The sequence below is a fragment of the Gopherus evgoodei genome, chromosome 11 (assembly GCF_007399415.2).
Source record: "Gopherus evgoodei ecotype Sinaloan lineage chromosome 11, rGopEvg1_v1.p, whole genome shotgun sequence".
Lineage (NCBI taxonomy): Eukaryota > Metazoa > Chordata > Testudines > Testudinidae > Gopherus > Gopherus evgoodei.
This window is the reverse complement of record NC_044332.1, coordinates 14,517,740-14,540,055: the sequence shown is the minus strand read 5'-3', so window position 1 is coordinate 14,540,055 and position 22,316 is coordinate 14,517,740. Positions and strand designations below refer to the sequence as shown.

The following is a 22,316-nucleotide window of genomic DNA, read 5'->3' as shown; positions in this document are numbered from 1 at the left end:
GTTCAAAATGGTGAAAAATTGTCTTCATGTGTTTATATTGCATCAATGGGACCACCTAAATGGGTGCATATAACCAGGTTCAACAGTCCTCCTTTCTCCCAAATCTCTGTATGGGACACCAACCCAAAATTTATTGCATATGTTGCAAGGGTCACTCGGAGTTCCAGGCTCTCTAGCTCCCTTCTACCTATGCCTGCCCTCTCTCAGAATATTGTTGGACAAGCATCCAGGAAATGGTGAGCTGGTTTAAACACGCAGACATTCCCTTCTGTTGACTGCAGAGAAAAACCCCAGTATTCATTTCAGCTGACACCTGACCAGAGGAACCAATGGGGGGACAAGATGTTTTCAAAGAGGGAAATCGGTCTTTTGACTGTTCAGAAAAGTTTGTGCCAGAGTGAAGGATCCAGGAATCAGCCATCTAACATTTCTTAAAAGTAGTAAGTGTTTAAAGAAGGAATGTTAGATGGCTGATTCCTGGATCCTTCACTCTGGCACAAACTTTTCTGAACATTCAAAAGACTGAGTTCCCTCTTTGAAAACATCTTGTCCCCCCATTGGTTCCTCTGATCAGGTGTCAGCTAGGCTAGTTGAACTTCTTAACTCTTTACAGATAAAAGAGGAATTAACTCTTAACTGTCTGTTTATGACAGAAGCCTTGAATGGTTATTTAATCCAACAGAAAAATCAGGACCCTGCTTACGATCAAGGAATATATCCAGAGGGAAGGTCCAACTGCACCTCTCCCTCCTCATCAAAAGTCATTTGCCACACATCACATGTTTTAAATACGTGGAGGGCTAGATTTCCAAGTGAATTTTCAGTTCCTAGGGGAGGACTATGAGAAAACTTGGGATACCCTGCTGATGCATCTTTGGTTTCCTCTCCCCCCCCCCCCGACCCCTTTCTAACTAAATGCCAATCCACCCCCAGTTGCAGACCTATCTTTGCTGTGGGAGAGAAACAGTGATTGAAAGATTACATGAACCTGTCGATGACAGGAATCTGGCTTCTGGGCCATTTGACAACTTAACAGAGCCAATTTACACAAAGCTGCAATGGTGAGGCAATATTGTATTTTGCCTCCAATTCATCTACATGCAAAGAATATCACTGTCACAAGAAAAAAAACCACACATCTACTGGAAACCTAAAATATCCTTTCAATCTGTTCTTTGTCTGTTACCCTTGCTGCGATACTGTGACTATGCTTATTAATGGCTGCTGGCCCATTTTTGATCTGACAATACATTTTTTCCTCCTGAAATTCATGATGGGCAGGTAGACTGATAATTTGCTTCTAGGGTTATTAAACTAAGCAGCCCAGGACCTATCCAAAGCCCACTGAAATCAATGAAAAGGCGCCCAGTGACTTCAATTGGCTTCGGATCAGGCCCAGAGTTGACAAGTAGAAGATAGAGCTGGCTGCAGCTGCATTGGTGAATTGCTAGATTAGAACTCATCCTCCCTCAGGGTGACCAGATGTCCTGATTTTATAGGGACAGTCCCAATTTTGGGGTCATATTCTTATACAGGCTCCTATTACTCCCAACCCCGTCACGATTTTTCACATTTGCTGTCTGGTCATCCTCCCTCCCTCTCACTTATTTCTCTGCTGCTTTCTTCTGACCAACCTACACACATGTTAAGTCCTGAAGGGATCATTATGATAATCTAGTCTGGCCTCCTGCATAACAGGGTGTAGAACCTCGCCCAGTGATTTCTGCATTACGCACATAACTTTTGGTAGAACTAGAGCATATAATTTAGAAATACAAGGAGTCTTGACTTAAAGACTTCATCTGATGGATAAGATACCATCTCACTAGGTAAACTGTTCCAATGATTAATTGCTCTCACATTTAAAAAGATGAATCATATTTGTAGTCTTAATTTCTTCCTGTTCTTCCTATTGTCTTCTCTCCTCCTACTGATCATCTCTTTTGTCTCCTTCTCTCAGTTCTCGATCCAGTGCCCTGCTCTTGTACCTTCCTTGCTCTCCTTGTTTGCCAGGTGACCTCCCCTCTTTACAATCAAATTCCTCCTCAAAACTCTACTTCTTCCACAAGGCCTTCCAAGAAATGAGGTGTTTAAAAGAAAAGAAAAATCCAATGGCTATCTGGGAATTTGACTTCAACCATGAACCTTTATTATATGCATGAGGTTACATTTGGACTATACCTGTATCTAATTTAGACCCTGATGCTGCAAGGATCAGAACCTTAAACTACAAGCAAGTTGGGACAGGAGGCATATTTAATCTGTGGTGCTTGATCAATAACACACAGTAATATAATTAATAGCCTGTGCCATTTTCTTTCTTCCACAAGGATGCCCGTGTGTTTGTTCAGTCATCTGCAGTGGATGTCTACAGTTCTCAGACATTTTCCACACTCCTTTGCGTGAGACACAGCAGTACTTCTGTTGAGTGCTTTGTTAGCCAGCAGTGCAAAGAGTTTCAAGGTGTGTGTGTTAATTAAAGATGTCTATTGAACTTGACTGAGCAGAAACAGGGTGTGCAGAAACCATAACCACAGAAGAGTAAATCAAGATTAATATGTTCTTGAGTGACTGAAGCAATCTCTGTATTATTCCTGCAGAACCATCTGTAGGGGGCTGTCTACTTAGCCTATGCCTAAAATGATCTTTGGAGATAAATTAACACTCACCCTTTGTCCCTTGTTGGCTTCTGTTTCTCCATTACCATATCTTATTTCTCGCCTCCCTCAGACTTCCTTAGGTTACTGCCTAAGTACCTCTTAAGACCAACTTGAGCTACCCTTTACTGTTAGCTAGATATATCTGCACAGTATCTACACAGGATTGTTTAGAGTGCATGAAATCCTGAGACCTGAATGTTAAAATGAAATAATTTGCAAAATAACAGGAAATAAAATAATAATAAACCACTAGAAAGACAAAGGAAGGATGGCAGATTGGTTTGTTGGGTTATATTTTTGTAATCAACAGTGTGTGTTATAAGCAGGGTTTGGATGGGAATCTAAGACAAGCTGTACGAGGAAATGATTGGCATGTTTTTACTGTGAAGGTTGAGGGGAAATTGTATTTGTGCCAATTTTACTGCACATAAGGCTTCACGAATTTTACATGTCAGGACTTATATGAAAACTTATTTCATCCAGTTTTGTTGAACCACAATCTGGCCTTTGCCTGCATCACTACGTTTTGACTTTGTTCTTGAATTTTTCTCTGAACGTTGCACATTTGAAAGTGAGGGATTAGTAGCATTGGCCAGAGACATGCATTGAGTAGGCAGGCACGGTGCAAACCTCCTCTGCCAACAAACCTCCACTAGGACCTGCCAACACCTGCTTTTCATGTTATCCGAAAACCATTTCTTCTTTTTAATAACTTGCTCAACCGTGAATGTCTCCAAAAATGATTATCTGCATTATCTTTTGTGGACTTATTGGCTGACGTGTCTGGAAGGATGCCTGCTTACCAGTATGTCGAGCTGAGTTTCTTAAATTTTAATTCAGATTGAAAAATAATATGAGGCGTTTGTTAAAATTACAGTCTTCCCTCAAGGCAACTCCCCTGATGATGTCAAAAGGTTACACAAACAAAAACATTATCCGCATTTTCTAAAGATAATGCATCTTTGTGTAAATCTATATGTCACTTGGAGCCTTTGCATAAACTGCACTAACTTCAAATAACTCCGTAATACTGAATATACATCTGTAACTCCAAACAGTACCTCAAAGCAATGCATGTTTAAGAAGAGGAAGAAAACAACCAACCATCTGCATTAAGGGACAATCTAAGGTACTCAAATACCTTGCTAATGAGCAGGGCATAACACCCTAGATAAATATAGATCTTCAAATTTCTACTATTAATGTAAATTCATACAGAGGGAAGACCACTTGTCCCCAAATGCACCATATTAAATATAAATTCAGAAATAACTCTTAAAAATAAGGAAATTATTCATTCAGATAAAATACATGACTCTCTCAGGTGACAGGGTCCTGAGCCCAACCCCATTGAATGCATGGGATTCAATTCAGCTCTTGGTTACCTCAGTGGGGCTCAACTTGAAAACTCAGAAGTAACATGATCACCTAACTCCTAACAATGAAATATGTATTTCACTGCAATGGTGGGTGTACGTTCACTTCTGGCCAGGCACTAGGGCAGACCAAGGACCTGAGCCAACTCCCACTGAAGCCAGTGGGAACTGGAAGCTGCTATCCAGTGGTGAGATTTGCTGAATGCATTTCTACACAATACCACAGCTGAGCTTCAGACAAGGAGCCTTGTGGTCCTATCGTTAGCAAACGAGCCTAAAGAAGACCTAATTTGGAAGACGATGTTTACATCCTTTATAGACAGCATGTTAGAATAGGCAGCTAGAAGAAATGGGGCTAGAGACCACCAGCGAATGGAGAGTCACCTAATGAACTCCTCTAACTTTAGATGCAACATGAACATGAGTTTCTCACTGAGTAATGAGAGAAACAAAAAGACTGTGCTTCAACTATGGGGTGCATAAAGGAAATAGAGACAGCGTCACATGATAGGGACAGAGCAGGAGTCAGGCCTGTTGGTTAGAACGAGAGCTAGCAGCCAGGAACTGGAGCCCAGGGTCAGAGCTGGAGTTAGGCGCCAGAGGCCATATGCCAGAGCCAAGGGTCAGAGCTGAAGTAAGAGATCAGGAACTGGAGCTGAGGATCAGAACCAGGTCACCTGGAGTGAAACAAGGCAGGGCACGGCTGAGTCCAAAGCAGGAGTGGGGCTGAAGCAGGGCTGGAAACAAACCAGCAGCAGCAGAACTGGGAACAAGCAGGCGCAGGAGCTATTGCAGCCATGAAGAATGCTTTGAGCAGCTGCTGCTGGGCTTAAGAGCCGAGTCTGCTGACTCTTCCAACCAAACAGGTGGCATAGCCAATGAGGCAGCCGATTACAGGCCAGCTGCACTCGTTAGATTGCCTGGAGACTGGCTCTGCTGCAGGCCCTGCTTTCTGACAGACGGGCGCTTCTTCAAGACAAATCATAATAGCAGCAATCTAAATCAAGGACACATGTACTGAACAGCTGAAGCCCTCTCTAAGAATGGGCAAATCAGTTCAAGTTAAATGAAAAGTGACTTCCTCTTTCTCCTAAAACTTGAAAAGAACCTAAACTGAATCTTCTGACATGCAAAAGGATTTTGGGGAAGTACCGTATTTTTTTTAGTTTTGTAGACTTCTGGATGTCCTTGTTCTGGCTCGTACTGGAAGCACATCTCTCTGCATACTATTTCTACCCCAACTATAGTAGAAAACACCTCCAATTTTGAGATATCCAGTCTAGTTTTGTAGACTCACAGTGTCTAGATAGTTCTGTTAAGTAACCAAATTTTTATCTACAAGAATTTCCAAATATCCTGAGATTCAACCATTGCTAGTCTTCATTTTTCTCCTTAATTTCCCCACGCCTGTCAGAATGACGATACAGATCAGTTTCCTGGACAAACTCTTGTCTAAGTGGCTTTGGCTACATTAGGTTGCCGGGCACAGCATAGAGAAGCATATAATCATCATCACAACTCATCAGGGTTCAAACTTACCTTAAGAAAACAGTAACAGTCAGTGGAAGGTATGGATTGGATTTTTCAAAAGTACTGAGCATTGGTCTAACTCAGTGGTTCTCAGACTTATTCCGTCACTTGTGTAGGGAAAGCCCTTGGTGGGCCGGGCTGGTTTGTTTGTCCCTCGGCCCGCGTGGCTTCCCCTCATTGGCCTGGAGCAGCGAACCGCAGCCAGTAGGAGCCATGATCAGCCAGACCTGTGGACGAGGCAGATAAACAAACTGGCCTGGCCCGGCCCGCCAGGGACTTTCCCTACACAAGCGGTGGCCCTAGTTTGAGAACCACTGATACAGATGACTGTACATTTCCATCTACCATCTCAGTAGATTTTTTCCACTCTAATCATAATAAAAGAGACAAAGGGCAAAATGTCTCTGCAACATGGTTGAATTGGTTTCACACGGGCAGGATGTTGCATGTGAAATGAATGGTTTAGAACACCCTTCCAGTTCACATACAAATTTAATTATTGGTAAGTCTTCGCTCAAAAGCACCAATAATTTACATGGCGTTTTTTGAGCATGTTACTTCACTTCATTGTACGAAAAAATGTATATACACAATAAGAGAAAATAATTCAGCATGATGGCATGATTTGCTAATGCTCTGAACCTGCACAATTGCTGATGTTTGTGGTAATCCTTCAACTTTTGGTAATTATTGTAGTTCAGTATTTTGCAATTAGCACCATTGAAACTTGTCAATTTTTTAGAATTTGTAACAAAATTTTTTTGGTATGATTATGTATTTGCAGATCTCATGCCTTTGTGACTAGAATCCCTTTTAACAAATCAAAATCTCGTATTTTCATTCACATAAAACAAACTGAAGAATTCAAGTCTGACGTAAGGTTAGGTCAAGTTATTTGCTATTTCTAACCTAATATTGAAAAAGTTTTTGGAAAACAACTGCAGAGAGAGTGAAGAATTAGTGAGTGAGTGAATAATTAGCAAGGTAGTGTACTTTGTGGATTGTACATTAATTCAATCTAATTTGTATTATATAGTCACATCTTGGTGGGCAGATCTAAATAAATTATGACTTGTAAATAAATCAAGTACTGTAAAACAGTAGGAAATGCTTTCAAAGCCATTTAAACACACACAGACACACATATTAAAGAATGGTTCTACTTCTGGCCAAAGGCAATCTCTCTTCTATAATAGATGTGGTTTTACATTAGAAATTGACTTGAAGAAATCTAATCAAACAGATTTCACCCCAGGAATGCCCACAACACAACTACACTACCAATACATTTTCCATTTTATGCAACAACAGTAGCTTCTTCATCTTTCCACAAATCAAAAAGTGAAGGCTGGGGCCACAGAGAATATTGTGATGTTGAGACTTTAAAATTAAATACGCTTTGTCATGTATATTGTCTAAATTTAATAAGAGGGGCAAATCCTGCAACTTTATTAAGGCAAAATGGAAGAAAGTCTGCAGGCTTTAGTCCACACTTATTGTATGTTAAATATTAATGAATTATTAAGAAATTATTCACTGAGTCTTAGACACTGCATCTTACATACTTTTAAAGCTCAATTAATGTGTTTTTAATAATAAATAGATAATTAATTTATACTAATTTATTAGATCTATATTAAATCCTCATTTGAGGCAACTGAATTAAGAAGATACTGTGGAGGGACGAACAGTGCAGCCATGCTGCGACAAAGTCACTTTTTTTTTTTTACTGCAGTGTCACTATACATGGAAGTTCACCATTACCAGGATTGTAATGCATACAGTGCAATTTATTGGAAGAATTTCAGGTTTCTAATCAACCTCACTCTTATTGGAGTTTACCTATATCTGAGATCATCAGAAGCATGTCTCACTGGATGTGTGCACACACACACTATTATGACGAAAACAGTAACTGAGATAAATTATAGAAATAAGAGTAAGAAATGCCAAAGATAAGGTTGCATGTTGCTTATCAGTTTTCAGTTGCTCAGAACTTTCTGGAACGTGCTTCTTCAGCTAACATTTACCAGGTTTGCTCTCTGCTTGTCGTTGTCTTCTTTTTTGTTAAACTTTGTGCAAAAATAGTTCAACCATTTTCAAGCACTTGGAGAGTTTTAAAACAAATACAATTTTCCTCTCCTGAAACAATTTTCGCAACCTCCTTTATCAGAACAGCTCTGCGGCTGAAATGGTTTGTGGTAGAGCGATGAAATTTGGGTATGGAAATAGCCTTCACTGAGGAGAAATGCCTGTGAACGTGCTGATGTAACTTGGTTGGGATTTGACAGAGAACTGTACATTAAGCATGCCCAGTATATTTTTCATTGCGCTGCTTGCAAATCTGAAAAGCACGCACTCCCGAAAGGCTGCGGTGAACGTGCATGAATAGGTAACCTAGTTATGTAGTGTACTGAAGTTATGATTAGGGAGGTTATTGCAATACTTACCAAGATGTTCTGAGGCGAAGCCAAGGGAATTCTGTGGCCCCTGTAATTTGCAAAGGGTATTGTGTTGCAGCACACTTTAGGCGGGCTGGTGGGCCACAAAGGAATCACTGTGAATGTTAATAGGTGCAAAAGGATTGCAGTGGCTGCTTGCATATTTGGTAAGGTTGGGCAGCAGGGAGCGCTGCTCTAATGCTCCTGAGGAGCGCTGTAGCTAGGGAAGGTAGCAAGGTGTAGCACACACCATGTAAGATCATATTTGATAGACACTATGTGATTATGTCATTAAAAAGCACTGTAACAATGAATTCACACAGGGGTGGGGGGGCTGTATTAAGGTTGCACATGCAACCTTATCTTTGGCATTGCTTATTTTTGAGTGCTTAGCCACACCATTAGGTTTTGCATGCACTGATCACGATCAACTACCCCAGGGGGACTCTGCCTATCACGAAGAGTAGCAAAAGTCCCAAATTGCCTCTGTTCACTATACTTTACTCACTATAGTGCCAAATCTACTGCCTTATTCTAACGTTGAGTTTATGGCCTTTTTACAGGGGTCTCAAGGCAGTGGGGAGTGGGAATGTAATTCTTCCTCCTGCAAGCAGCTACTGCTGCATCTGTAGCCCCTCCTCTCTCCCTTCATATTAGGCTGTTGCTGTTGGTAGCTCCTCTGAGGAGCAATCCTCTCTGCTTTGTTTCTATGCTTCCTCTGATCGGCTTCAAGCCCCCATAAGCAGTGGCTCATGCAGAGCGTCCATGGGGATAGAATTCATAGCACACAGTGGGTTCCAGTGTATGTATATACAAGTCCCTCTAAACTCGCTACCATAAGTTAACTACATTACACTAGCATCTAGAGTCTAAACCCAAGATCAAAACCCCATTGTGGTAGGCATCATGCACCCACATAGCTGTAGGATGACCAGATGTCCCGATTTTATAGGGACAGTCCTGATTTTGGGGTCTTTTTCTTATATAGGCTCCTATAACCTCCCACCCCCTGTCCTGATTTTTCACACTTGCTGTCTGGTCATCCTACATAGCTGGAGACTGTCTCTGCCTTAAAGAGATTGCAGTCTAAATATGCAAGACAGATAAAGCGTGGGAGAGGAAAAAGCAGTACTGGGAGGGAAGTGACCTGGCCAAGGTCAGCTAGCGTTCCAGTTGCAGAGCAAGGAATAGAACCAGGTCTCTTGAGTCCCAAACCAGTGCTCTATCCACTAGATCAAACTGCCTTTCATGATAAACACAACTTTATCTGTCACTCTGCTTTATTCTAGAGGGATAAAGGTGTGACCTCAACCATCGAATCCATAGACTTCAGGACCAAAAACAGTTTGCTTTTCTATTCTTTTTCAATATTTAAAAATACAATCCGTTCCCTGAATTGATCTGTTCTGCGACTATCTTAGAAAGTCTCTCTGGAATAGTATATTTTACCAATCAAGAGGTAGGTTTATAGTTTTATACTCACAAATAAATCTTATTTTCCCCCCTTGGAGTAAACTTTTAAGGGGAGAGCTTTTTGTGGGGCTTTTTTGGCTGTTTTTTTTTTTTACACTCTTTCAGGAATGGCTGCAATTATTCTATAAATAACTGGAAGATATGGAATGCTTTAGTCCAAGCACTGGAACAGAGTGCTATAAAAATGATGAGCACTCAGAGTTTATTAGAGGTGGGTTTCCTTCCTCCTCTCAGGTATTCTGTACTGCAGAGTTACTGTAAAATTCTAATGAAATCACACTGTGCAGGGGGTTCTGAAACAGCTATGAAAGGATTTGCCTGCATTACAAAGGGTTTACTGTTAATTAGCTCTTGTATACATACACTGTATATAAAAAACAATCTTTTGTTTGTGAAGGGATGATTAGTGGGGTGAGTGTGCTTCATTAATAGGAAGAAAGTATGAGGATATTGTAATTTGAGTTAATATCTACACATCGTTTAATGTTACCACTTCACAATGGGGGACCAGGCTAATTAGCTTCTGTTAGTTAAAAGAAAATGTGAAGCCCATTTAGTTAGGGTGTAAATCAGTACAGGTTTATTCAGGGAACTATTAAGGTGCTATTTCCTTGATGGTCCCTCCCCTGATTACATCTTCAGTTTTATGATAGATCTCATACCAGAAAAATGGCAGCTTCACCCTTTCCTTAAGGAATTATTTTCCTTTGAATTATAGCTTGAATGCTTCATCTGAAAGTTTAAATACCAGCAACTTAGTGAAACCTAGATACACATTAACACTACTAAACTTTATCCTGGGCCTGGCTTGGATAACTGAATTGGCAGTTAAATTCTGTGGAAAAAGATCACACCTGTATTGCTGGGCATTGTTTTGTTTTTTAATAAGATGGTGAAGTTTCTCTCTTCACACTCCCTCTCCCTACCTCCATTTCTATTACTCCTAAAGTCTCCTCATAATCATTACAGCTGGAATTTTCAAAGGCACCTGAGGGAATAGGCCTCAGCTCCTGCTGAAATTCAGTTGGAGCTAGGAATTAAGCTCCTTTAGGCTCCCTGGAAAATTTCTGCATGGTATACACAATTTACCTCTCTTTTCCTCTTGGTTTTCATGAAAGAACTGGTGTGCAAACATGTCCCAATTCAATTAGCTGAGAATACCAGAGTTCAATAGCACTCTGATCATGGCCCCTCATTTCCCTCCTCCCCACCACCTCCCCGGCCCCGGGCCTGGTATGTACCCTATGCTGAGTTTCTGGAGAGCAAGGGGTGATACAGGAATAAACTATGCCATCTCTGTGCCAGCTAAGGATTCTCCCTTGCTTTAGGAATTCTCAGCTGGCAAGGTCTGTCCCATTTCTGGTTCCTTAGTGTCACTGGAGCAGCTCAAAGAGGCAGAAGCCAGTGAGAGAATCTGCTCCTCAAGTCAGTGTAACACATAAATTACAATCAGATTCCACTATGCTTGACATTACATAAATACAAGAGAATATGTCAGAAATGTGGAGAGCTATGGCTTTCCATAGTATTACTAGAACTACAGTGCAGTACCTCCGATGGTTACAAGAGCTGGAATTTGGCAACTAGCCACAAATAAGAGATGCTCATTTCTCCCATGAGCTCTGAAAGCTTTTACAGGTTAGTTCAAGGAGACATTTATTCTCTTTATGGTTTGAATTTTTTCTGGTAATTAACAATGTGGTGAAACCCTTTGTAAAGATAAACTTAATTTATTGAGTCTCAGAGGGGTAGCCGTGTTAGTTTGGATCTGTAAAAGCAGCAGAGTCCTGTGGCACCTTATAGACTAACAGACGTTTTGGAGCATGAGCTTTCGTGGGGTGAAAACCCACTTTCGTTGCATGCGACGAAGTGGGTATTCACCTATGAAAGCTCATGCTCCAAAAAGTCTGTTAGTCTATAAGGTGCCACAGGACTCTTTGACACTTTTAATTTTGTTGAAAACACATTTGGGTGGCTGTGGAACAAAGGATCAGTGTATTTATAGATCTAACAAGCAGTCTAACAGCTGTTTGGATATCAATCAACTGGTCTAGAGGAAAGGAGTAAAATGTTCCTCCCTTGTAAGTGCCGTTCAGATGGAAATGAGAAAATACAAGTATTTCTAACACCACCTGATGTGGAATTCTTCTAGGAAATGTTAGGAGTAAAACTCCCTGAATAAAGGCATTATAACGTATAGCCATTAAAGGCTCTAGACACAAGCTGAAAGAAGGTATGTTTTGAAATGTCACCGCTGGTCTTTTGGAAAACAAGCAGTGTAGCACACATCTGATACATATTTCTGAAACATGACAGTAAAAATTCCTCTGCTGTCCTACCAGGCTCTCGCAAAAGCCTTCAGGCCAATGGATCATGGCAAAAACTATTTGTAAATTGCAAAACTGGGAAAAAACAACAACATTGATTTGAAAATGGAAGCAGATGAAGGAAGTGAGAAATCTTTCATTTGTCTACATTACAGACTTTGTTCTCATCTTCTGCTGTCTGGTTGAACAACAGAGCACTCTGCCTCTCAATCCAGTACCGATTCAAGTTAATGTAAAGCAATGGTGAAGGTGCAGACTAGACATTAATGACCTGAAGTAGGTCATGGTGGATAAAAGATAGCTAGAGGAATATGTAAAGCGTTCCATTTAAAGTGAAATAGACACACTTTCGTTTTCACCACTTTCATTACGCAGAAAATATACCATTTTTGCCAGTGCAGTTTTGCATGATTGGGGACTTAGTCATTTTTTTTTTTGAAAGGGCATCATTTAAAAATGGATCATTTAAAAAAATTAACAAATGTAGGTTTGGAAGCTGTAAACTGGCTCTGAAATTTCTTACATAGGTTTGAAAGTGACAAAACATACACATCCTAAAATTTAATCACATTTACACGGCAATCATTGTCACAAAATAAATGTAGCAAAATTGTCAGTTTTAAAGGAAATGTTCTTTCTTTGAAATGGCTTTCTAGATTCCATAATTGAGGGTCACTCATTACTCACATGGAATGGAGCAGGACGTGCCTCATTTGAATGGATTAAAACATCTACTTTAATTTTCACACCCACACCCACACACACCTCAGCAGTCTGTTTTACTGACTTGACATTAGATCACAGATTCAGAGTGATGAATTCACTTATCTACACTTCTTAAAATAAAAAGGATCTGCATTGTTTGTTTTAAGGTCTTGAAAAATGACTGCACACTAGCAAATATCATCTGTAGCACTGTGCCACATCCCGAATTCCGCACATTTCCACATTAGTGTTTACAGCTTTGTTGTAGCCATGTTGGTCCCAGGATATTAGCAAGACAAGGTGGAAGAGGTAATATCTTTTATCGGTCAGACTTCTGTTGGTGAAAGAGACAAGCTTTCAAGCTTGAAGAACAGCTCTGTATAAACTCAAAAGTATGTCTCTTTCAGCAACAGAAGTTGGGCCAATAAAATATATTACCTCATCCACTTTATCTCTCACCTATTTCAATACTCATTTTGCTACATAAATTTAGGATCCGATCTAACAGACAATGACGTTAATGAGAGTGTTTCCATTGATTTCAATGTACACTGGATCATGCCCTTGGAGATTTAAGTAAGTATCTAGACAATAAATCCATCTTCTGAAGTCAAAGTTAAGCTTACAATTCTGCTAGTTAAATCAAAGAATGAATAATCTGATGTGCTCTCTCCCTGTTGTGCTAACAATATCAAGCAGCTTTACTTAAAATATGTATACTGGAGGCCACAGCTGATGTACACGACTGGCGTGATGTCATTACTTACCAATAATCTTCCCAGTATTTCCAGTACAAATCATATAACATAGTCTTAAGATTTTGTTTATTCCATTCTCATATTAAAATACAATATTGTAAATAATTAAAAAAATGACTAAGGCCCCAATCATGCAAATCACTTAAGCATGTCCTTAACTTGAATCATGTGTGTAGTTCTGTTGAAGCTGTTTCAGTTAAGTATATGCTAAAGTGCTTTGCTCATTTGGGGCCAAAGGGCTTGATTCAAAGCTTAGTGAACTCAATGAAGTCAAGATTTTCAAAAGTGCCCAGTGATTTGGGGCACCTCAGTTTTTGGTGCACAGTTTGAGATTCTTTAAGACGCCCTTATTTTCAAAGAGGCTTAAGCTGGGCCTTTAAAAACTGAGGCACCCATGATCATTAGGCACTCTTGAAAATCTGGACCTCTTCCCATTAACTGCATTGGGCTTTGGAACAAATATTAACAGATCTTGCCTAGACCATTTACGAAGGAGATTTGGCTAGCATATCTAGCTGTATTTTTTTCACACCACTCTCCCTTGAGTATAAACACTATCAGTCAACATCTAGAAAATAAGGAGTTTCATGTTGAATAAGTAACCTGGAGGCATGGAAACAAGTTTAAAAAAAAAACATTCGGCTCCTCTGAGCTTCATCATATTAATCTTCTGGTATCATTGTAAGGAAATGTTCAAGACAAACCAAGGAAAACCAGCTAGAATGCTTTATGAGGTGAAGTTGGTTGAAAGGGAAAATTCCTAGGCAGGTTCTAGACTCAGAGTCTGGAGGCTATACTAACCAGTTTGAATTGAAAATAAATAGAATGGGGAAAAAAATCAGAGGACATGAATGGAATATAACAAATGGGAACACGGAGGCCTAACTTAAACTCAACCATATGTATATTCTTCCTATATAAATTTGGCTTGGTCATCATGGATGCATTTTAGACCAAACCTGATGCAAGGAGAGAGACTGATTTTCTCAACTTCCAGTGTCAGTTTTGAATGTTAACTTAACAATTAAGTGGCTAATGCTGGTCAACAATTTTTGAGATAATTATTTTTTTTGGTAGAAAAATAGTTTTGTCTACATTGTGATGTTAGATCAATTTTGAGAAACAAATAAAAAAAACCTCAATTTTTTTTTTCATTTTGGCTTTCAAAAACAAAACTAAATGAAAATCTCAATTAAATGAAATGTTTCATTTTGGTTAGTTGTGAATTTTTTGTTGACAAAAAAATTGAAATTGAAAAAAAAAGTCATACAGAATAGCTCTGGGGATTTTTCAACCAATTCTATTAATGGCCTAGCTAACTTTACATTACACACTGTAAAGCAACCTGAAAGCTGAGCTGTATATATCCTACTCTTGAAATTAAGCACACTAATTCTTATTTCTAACCCAACGGGTTAGTACAACTCTCCTATGGTAACTGGGGAAGGATCCTGAGGTACAAGATGGAAAGATGAGGATGTTACCTAGCATGCTGTGGTGAGGTGGACTGGCGTGTCCATGGATAGTAAATGCAGTCATGACTAGTGGGGCCTCTACACCTGCAGGCAATTACAGAACAGAAAATATCATTCGCCATTCACAGGGACATGCACACACGCGCCCTGGCCCACATGTGGAGTATGGTAGGGGGACAGTGGGAGCAAGCACTCAGCAAGTACCTATCCATCAGGCCGATGCAGTCCTCAATACGGGGGCCTATGCACCTGCAGCAAATCCAAATTGAAAAACAGGGAGAGAAAGAGAGAAAAATCTGTTATTTACAGACAGAAAAAACAGGAGTCCCCCCCCCGCCATGTGCCAAACTGTTAATTATAATTCTTGAAAGACATTCAAGGCATCGTAAAATTACAGCTTGTGACACAAAGTACAGACAGCAGAGAACAATACAAACAGCACCAGCAGCATAAGGTTGGACCAATCTCAGCTCGAACAATACTTAAGGCAGGTTTCACCTGCTTACGTGGGAGGCCTAACAGTACAGTTGCCTTTCTGGCTGTTGTTTAAAATATCAAACCAGTGATTACAGCACACAGGCTGCTCATTTGCATGGCTCAAGAGCTACAGGAGTTAGGTGGAGAACTATTTTCCTTAATTAATGTTGTTGTTCATACGGTACTCACTCATAGACAGGGTCATGGCAGAAATATTTTGAGCCCTGTCATCCCCTCCTCTCATGGCAGCTGATCTGCAGAAGTGGGCAAGGCATGAGGGGGAGTGGCACTTCTTGTCCTTGTCACCCAGGCTTCTTCCCTGAAGCCCCTGAGCTGGGATCAAGTCGCGATGGCAGAAGAAGCTTGCCACTTTCCGCAGTGTCATCTCACACCAAATGCAGGGGGCTCCATCCGCAATGATTTTCCACAGTGTGGCATCTCCTTCCCCAGCCCTGAAGGGAGGGTGAGCTCCAAGAGCAGCGACTAGTTAAGGAGCCCTAAGTAGCATGGCGTTACCAGAACTGTGCTGCCAAGGGCTCTGGGGAACCAGTAACTGGCCCAGAGCCTCTGTGAATCCTGGGCAATTGACTGGTTTTGGAGGATCTAACAGCCTTGAGCGAAGCAGATGCTGAGTGAAGATTTAAGTCCCAAACTTGCAAACCACTCCTTATGGGCAAGACTTCTGTGCTCACAGGGAGCCCCACTGAAGTCCATGGGGATCTGCCTCCATGGAGCTGCTTGTGGGACTGGAGCCCTTATGGAGTTCCCTATCCCCTCGGCAGTCTATGATGTGGATGGCAGGATAATTAAATGGAAAGTCAATTATGGCATGAAGACAGTGGCCAAGATTTTCAGGAAACAGGTGCCTACAAAGTTAAGCTCCTACATCAATATTTAGGCACTCAGACAAGCAACCCGAGTTTCATAAGGGCTGAACTCCCACCAGCACTGCTAGGCGCTTGGCCTTCATGAGTAGCAAACCATGTTTTTAGGTCTTTAAATAAGGGCCAAGGACCTGGGATTTTCAAAGGAGCTTAAGGGAAGCAACTCTCTGAAAATCCCAGCCTTTCATTTCTGTTCTGATAGAAGGAGACCTGAAACAGATTTGAGGGAGTTTAAATAGGCTCCCATGGGGTCTTCTCTCTGCTTTCACTTGCCACTTATGAGCTCTTACTTCTTTAAAAGGAAATATTTAAATATCAATCTGCCTTTAAAAAATAAATTCACTGATTTCACTGAAGGCCGGTCTCACTGACCATTTTTCCTCGGGAAGTGCCATATAATACTGCACCCCAGTTCTTGTTTGTTTACTGATATTTTTATTTTTGCATAAATGCTGTGACAGGCAAACAAAAACAGATTGCAAAGGTTGCCTTAATAATGAACTCAAGCAGTATTCTGTACAGGAAGTGGATACAATTAATAGCCAGGGAGCTAGACAGACTGCATAGTGGCAGGCTTGGATTTAAATACAATTCACAGTATATAGTACTGAAAGCTCTGACAGGCTCTTTTGAAATTTCAGCTGTCTTGGCCTTCAAGGGTTTATATTCTGTCCAGCCTCAGGCACATCTGTAACATTTCTTCTTCCCCACATGGCATGCTCAGCAGTTCCCCCCAAAACCCAGCTCAGTAATGAAGGAGGCAGAAGGAGGTGTTCAGAGCACCCATTCTCCAGCATGTCAAAAGCTGCTGAGCTCAGATCCTTGCTATAAATAAAACGAAGGCCTTCTTCAAATTAGAGGTCTGAAAGCCCATCATCAGTTCAGATAACTGGCAGCCTAATGTAAAGAAGAGCCTGTTGTCTTAGAGTCATTTTACCTCTCTGTTGCATTTATTCTCTCAGGCTTTTGAAGAAAAAGACCTAAACCTGGGGAAACTGTTCTCCTGGCCGTTAGGACTTCTCCTGTGGTCTAAATAGCAATGCCATTGATTTCGAGTTAAACATCTTTGTGCCACTGTTCTCTCAATCTCAAATAGAGGTCCCTCGGGGTCAGATTCTGCTACTCTTACTCACGCTGAGTCGTATTTACACCTCAACTTGGCTCACTAATTTCAAGATAACCAGAGTACAAGGAGGAAGGTACTACTCAACATGAGCAAGGGAGGCAGGATCTGGTGCTTAGTAATTTTCCAGAGAACCATCCCCATTTTCCATCTGAAATCACCAGTCACTTTTATTCTGGAAATAACTGCTTTAGTTTCAGCGTTTCCAGACTGCTTTTAAGACTTACAGACCACATGTGACAATAGCAATACGTTTCATATGGTACTGGTTCATACCCAGATTTTCCCTCTCCTGGGAATACTGGGGATCTGGATGTGATTTCATTCCAACTTCTCCCTGTAAATGAATTGGTTAGTGGGTAAATATACCTGTTCGTTAACCAGATGTGTAGTGATTTATAACAGTCCATATACAGTTGGTAAAAAAAATAGATACATTTGGTAGCCAGTATAGGGTTTTAGATACAGTAACTGCTCACTTAACATTGTAGTTATGTTCCTGAAAAATGCAACTTTAAGTGAAACTATGTTAAATGAATCCAATTTCTCCATAGGAATTAATGTAAACAGGAGGGGTTAGGTTCCAGGGAAATTTTTTTCACCAGACAAAAAACTATATATTATATAGATATACACACAGTATACATTTTAAACAATTTAATACAGTTCACAGCTATGATGATTGTGAAGCTTGGTTGAGGTGGTGAAGTCAGAGGGTGGAAGAGGGTGGGATATTTCCCAGGGAAAGTCTTACTGCTAAATGATGAACTAGCACTCGGCTGAGCCCTCAGGGGTTAACATATTATTGTTAATGTAGCCTCTCACACAAGGCAGCACGAACAGAATGGAGGGGAGTCAGCATAGCAGATAGAGACTGACACACACTCTGTGTGTGGGAGAGAGAGAGAGATGCACACTGCCCCTTTAAGTAAGCTGACCACTCTTAAGTGCATTGTCTTTTTAAGCTGACCAAGGAGTTGAGACAGCAGCTGCTGCCCGAAGCTCTCTCTGTCTCTCTCCGTCCGTGTCCCCTCTCTGCTCTATGTGAAGAAGGGGTAAGCAGGGTGCAGGAGCAGGGGCAGGGGGACACTCTGACATTAGTGCCCTTTTTTCCCCACTGCACAGCAAGCAGGAGTCTCTGGGAGCAACTCCAAGGCAGAGGGCAGGAGGAGCACATGGCAGTAGGGGGAGGAACAGCTGAACTGCCTATTGCTAGCCTGCAGGGCGGCTGCTACACAGGGAACTTAGGGGAGCGGGGAGCTGATAGGGGGGCTGTCACTCCACTCTGTTTCCAAGCCCCACCAGCTAGCTGCAACAGGCTGCTCTTCCTGCAAGCAGTGGACAAAGCAGGCAGCTGCCAAACGATGTTAGAAGGGAGCATTGCTCAACTTTAAATGAGCATGTTCCCTAACTGATCAGCAAAGTAACAACGAAACAACGTTAACCAGGACGACTTTAAGTGAGGAGTTACTGTAACTGTCCTCTGAAAAGAAACAAGCAGATTAATAAAATGTAAAAGTAAAAACAACAGCTGTCTTTTCTTGAAGTGATCTTTTCTCCTTAGCTCCCTCAGTAACACAGAGATACACTTTTCCTTGGAGTAGAGGAGGCAAGGCTCTTCCCAGTCAGAATCCATGAAATGTCCTTAGTTTTCCAGTCAAACGGCACACAATTCTAATGACATTGGTACACAATTTCAGTAAGGTGCCACAAGGCCTCCTCATTGTTTTTGCTGATACAGACTAACACAGCTACCACTCTGAAACCTAGCCCGAGCAGGAGACTTTTAAAAATAACTATGTTTTATTTCTGTGGAAGCATTCTGGTTTGGATCATGGGGTGGGAGAACCTGCCAATACCTTCAGAACACCCATGAACTGAAGGAGATAGTGGTCTTGTGCGCCTCAGGTCTGCTCCAAATTGGCATTGGATACTTGATGACAGAAACGCTGGATGTTTCTAAATGCGGTTGCTGTTGTATACAGTATACCACTCCTAGGAAGTTCTCTTGCTCCGTATTAGACAATTAAAAGGGCTGGATGCTTTTATGATCATTAACAGTATTTGCAATTCTACCTGTTCAGATGGGGTAATAAACCCCGATCCAGTGTGCAAACCTGCAGGTACCAAGGACCAGGTTTGTCCAAGTGCATTATGAGAAGGGGTGAGGTGGGACATTTCCCTTTCTCTGCAACCCAAGGAATTGACCACTGCTGGAAGCATGATACAAGACTTGATAGTTAATGGTCCAGTTTGGCAAATATCCTGATCCTAAAAGAACAGCTCTGCAGGAATGAGCTCGCATTGTGTATGATTGGTGCTCTGCAGCAGCATAACACTTGTTGACAGATATGTTAGCTGTACTGCTGGTGTCAATTTTGTTCCCGCAATTGATCTAGCACAGAAGCTAACAGACACGCTAGATGGAGTATGATTATGATTTTGCTGAACCAGTTCAGTTGTAGGCCAAATATCTGAAGAGACATGCCATCACTGTTCCTTTTTTCTTCTTCTTGAAGAGTTCTGCTCAAGGAGGAAAATTTAAATACTCATTTCTACAGGAAGGCAGTGAAGCTGGAGAATTCTAAATTAGAAGGGGGCGGGGAAGACAAATTGATTCCTTTTCTCTCCCCGGGCATATTCAATGAGAGCCTGACAATGTTGGCAAGAAGACGGACGATGTATAAAAACCAGACATCTGGGGCACTCATTATGACCATCACAGTTTAACGTAACTGCAGAGCGATACAACTATATTTGAGATGATATAAGGATGTTTTTAGAAGAACCAGAAAGGAACATTTGAGGTGAACCAGATTAGTATTTTTTTTTTAAAATAAAAAGGCTGCACATACACATTTTCCAGACTGTTAACTAAATCCAGATGTGTCTGCTCAGTGGCTTCTAGGAATGTTCCCTCATTTATAAGAAGGGGATGAGGATGTCACTAGAACTAGCCTTTGACTGGCCAAAGCTAACCTACCTGCTCCAGAGGCCAACCATACCTCTGTGTGCATGTTACTCAGGGAGCGTAGAGGAAAACTTTTTCTTGCCATCACGGCGGGTGTCTGTCGTTCATCCGCAGACTGGCATATCCTGGCAATGTGACATATTCATTCGTCTAATAAGCCCTGGCAGCATGGATGATGATGGATGAGGGGAAAGCCGAAGATTAAAGTGCCAAACAGCAACACAAAGACCTGATGCACGAGGAGCTGTGGTTCCATTCAGCCAGGAGCTGCCAGGGAATATTATCAATTCAAAGTACAGCTGCTTAGGGCCCTGCAAAATCCCAATGGCTTCCTTCTTTCTAGTTGTTTAAGAATCCGAAGGGCTAGATCGGCACAGTCATTCCTCAGCTGCACAGGGGTAATTTCCCTTTTCCCCTACCCCCATATTGTCCTGTTCCAGCCATGATGGGGAAAACAGGGGCTCATTGGCTCAATACTTCTTGCTCTGAACAATAGGTGGGGGAATTGGAAGGTTCATTGGCTATGTCTCTCCATTTCCAGGGCCTGATTAGCTGGCTAGTTTTACAGAAGGGACTGAGCTGAATTTACCTATGTCTACCCCGAAGAAGCGGGGAGCAGAGGCAGAAGTGTGAATTTCTAGTCTGTTCTAGGGCCAGTGCAGCTCCATGCGACCCCTTGCTCAGGGCAGACTGTAAATGTAGAAACTAGACATAGGAAGAGTTGATCAGAATGACACCTCCATAGTCCATTAAAGCCATTATTGGAAACCCTGCTCCTGAGGTAAGTTTCTCTCTTCATAATGTTTCTTCCTATCCTCTTCTCCTTCATTTTTTTAATTGCATAACTCTGATTTAAAAGGGCTGAGAGGAAGACGAATCTGCAACAGATCCTGGCTGTGTCTCTGCGATCTCACTTTCATTTCCCTAATGGCTCTATTGTAATTAGATTTGCAAAAACAGCAAAAGGTCTCATTTTGAATGGCAACAGCTGTTGACATCAACATCATGTTGAATAATTTACTGGTTTAATTTTAGCTGCAAAACAATAAAATCCTCCTGTGGAGGATTACTTCACTGGATGAAGTTTTCTTGTTCTTCCTCTGCCTTGGACATAACCCATTGTCTCCTCCTAAGAATATTTTTGACTCAAGTGGCTCATGCAAAATGATAACTGCTTACTTCTCTAGAGTTACTTGGGTACAGAATTTCTTAATGCTCATGCCACTCTCTGAAGCCTTGCCTCTGGCTGGTAAAAATTCACATCCCTTAAAATGTGCTGACCTGGGGTCCATTTTGAAAGGACTTCCATTAGAAAGTGACTTGGTTCTTGATCCATATGCACCAGGAGCAGTATTTGAAGTCAAGTCCTCTGGCACTGGGTGCTTTGTTTCTGCAATATTTGATGTCAGATGGTTTTTCAGCAGGCCCAGAAGCCTCATCTGGATACAGACACTTTGCTGTCAGACAAAATGGCCTACATTCTCAAAAGCAACTAGTGATTTGGGGGGGATCAACCTGAGAAACCTTAAAGGGATCTGATTCCAAAATTACTGGGCCCTTTGTCAATTGAGTTCCTTTCAGGTGCCTCTAGTTGGGCACCTAAACACTGGGGTACCCAAAAATCACTAATTGCTTTTGAAACTTTAGAGCACTGCTCCAGGTAACAGGTGCCATCAGCAGATAGGGCAATTGATGGGAACAGAAGAAACATTGGAGGAGGAAGAAGTAATTCAGCAGAATGATAATGGAAAGGGATGGTCTCAAAGGTGACAACAGAGCAGGGGAAAGAATGTATTTAAAAGGACTGTAATCCAGTTTGTGAAATCAACAGTACTGCTGACTATTGTAGACGAATCCTATGGATAGTTTTGGACACTGCCACTCTTCTGAATGTGAGCACTTTTTTTAACTGATTCGTTACAACCTATAGCCACCGCCATTAGGAAAATACTTCCCACTCTTCTCTCCTGGGGCCCATCTCGGGTGAGGAGAAGGTGGGAGAAGTTTTGCTGACCACAGGAATGACATGATGAGGCAGGGAACTACACAATGTTTGATTACCTACTAGTGTTTTTAATAATAGATATTTTGAACTGTCCCCATTTTCCCTCTGCCA

At 41.4% G+C, this 22,316-nt stretch overlaps 1 protein-coding gene across 6 annotated transcripts in view; it reads right to left on the bottom strand.

Annotated features, from left to right (window-relative positions):
• The window catches only part of ERBB4 (erb-b2 receptor tyrosine kinase 4), a 1,029,410-nt gene that overhangs the window by 219,464 nt on the left and 787,630 nt on the right, over positions 1-22,316 (bottom strand). For 2 of the 6 annotated variants that reach the window (XM_030580258.1, XM_030580260.1), the window contains exons 16-17: positions 14,950-14,994; positions 14,755-14,829 (exon numbers count right to left, since the gene is read on the bottom strand). In XM_030580258.1, the coding sequence (XP_030436118.1) occupies positions 14,755-14,829; positions 14,950-14,994 (120 nt within the window). The remainder of the gene's footprint in view (positions 1-14,754; positions 14,830-14,949; positions 14,995-22,316) is intronic. The other 4 variants (XM_030580261.1, XM_030580263.1, XM_030580259.1 and 1 more) reach the window with 2 other exon arrangements.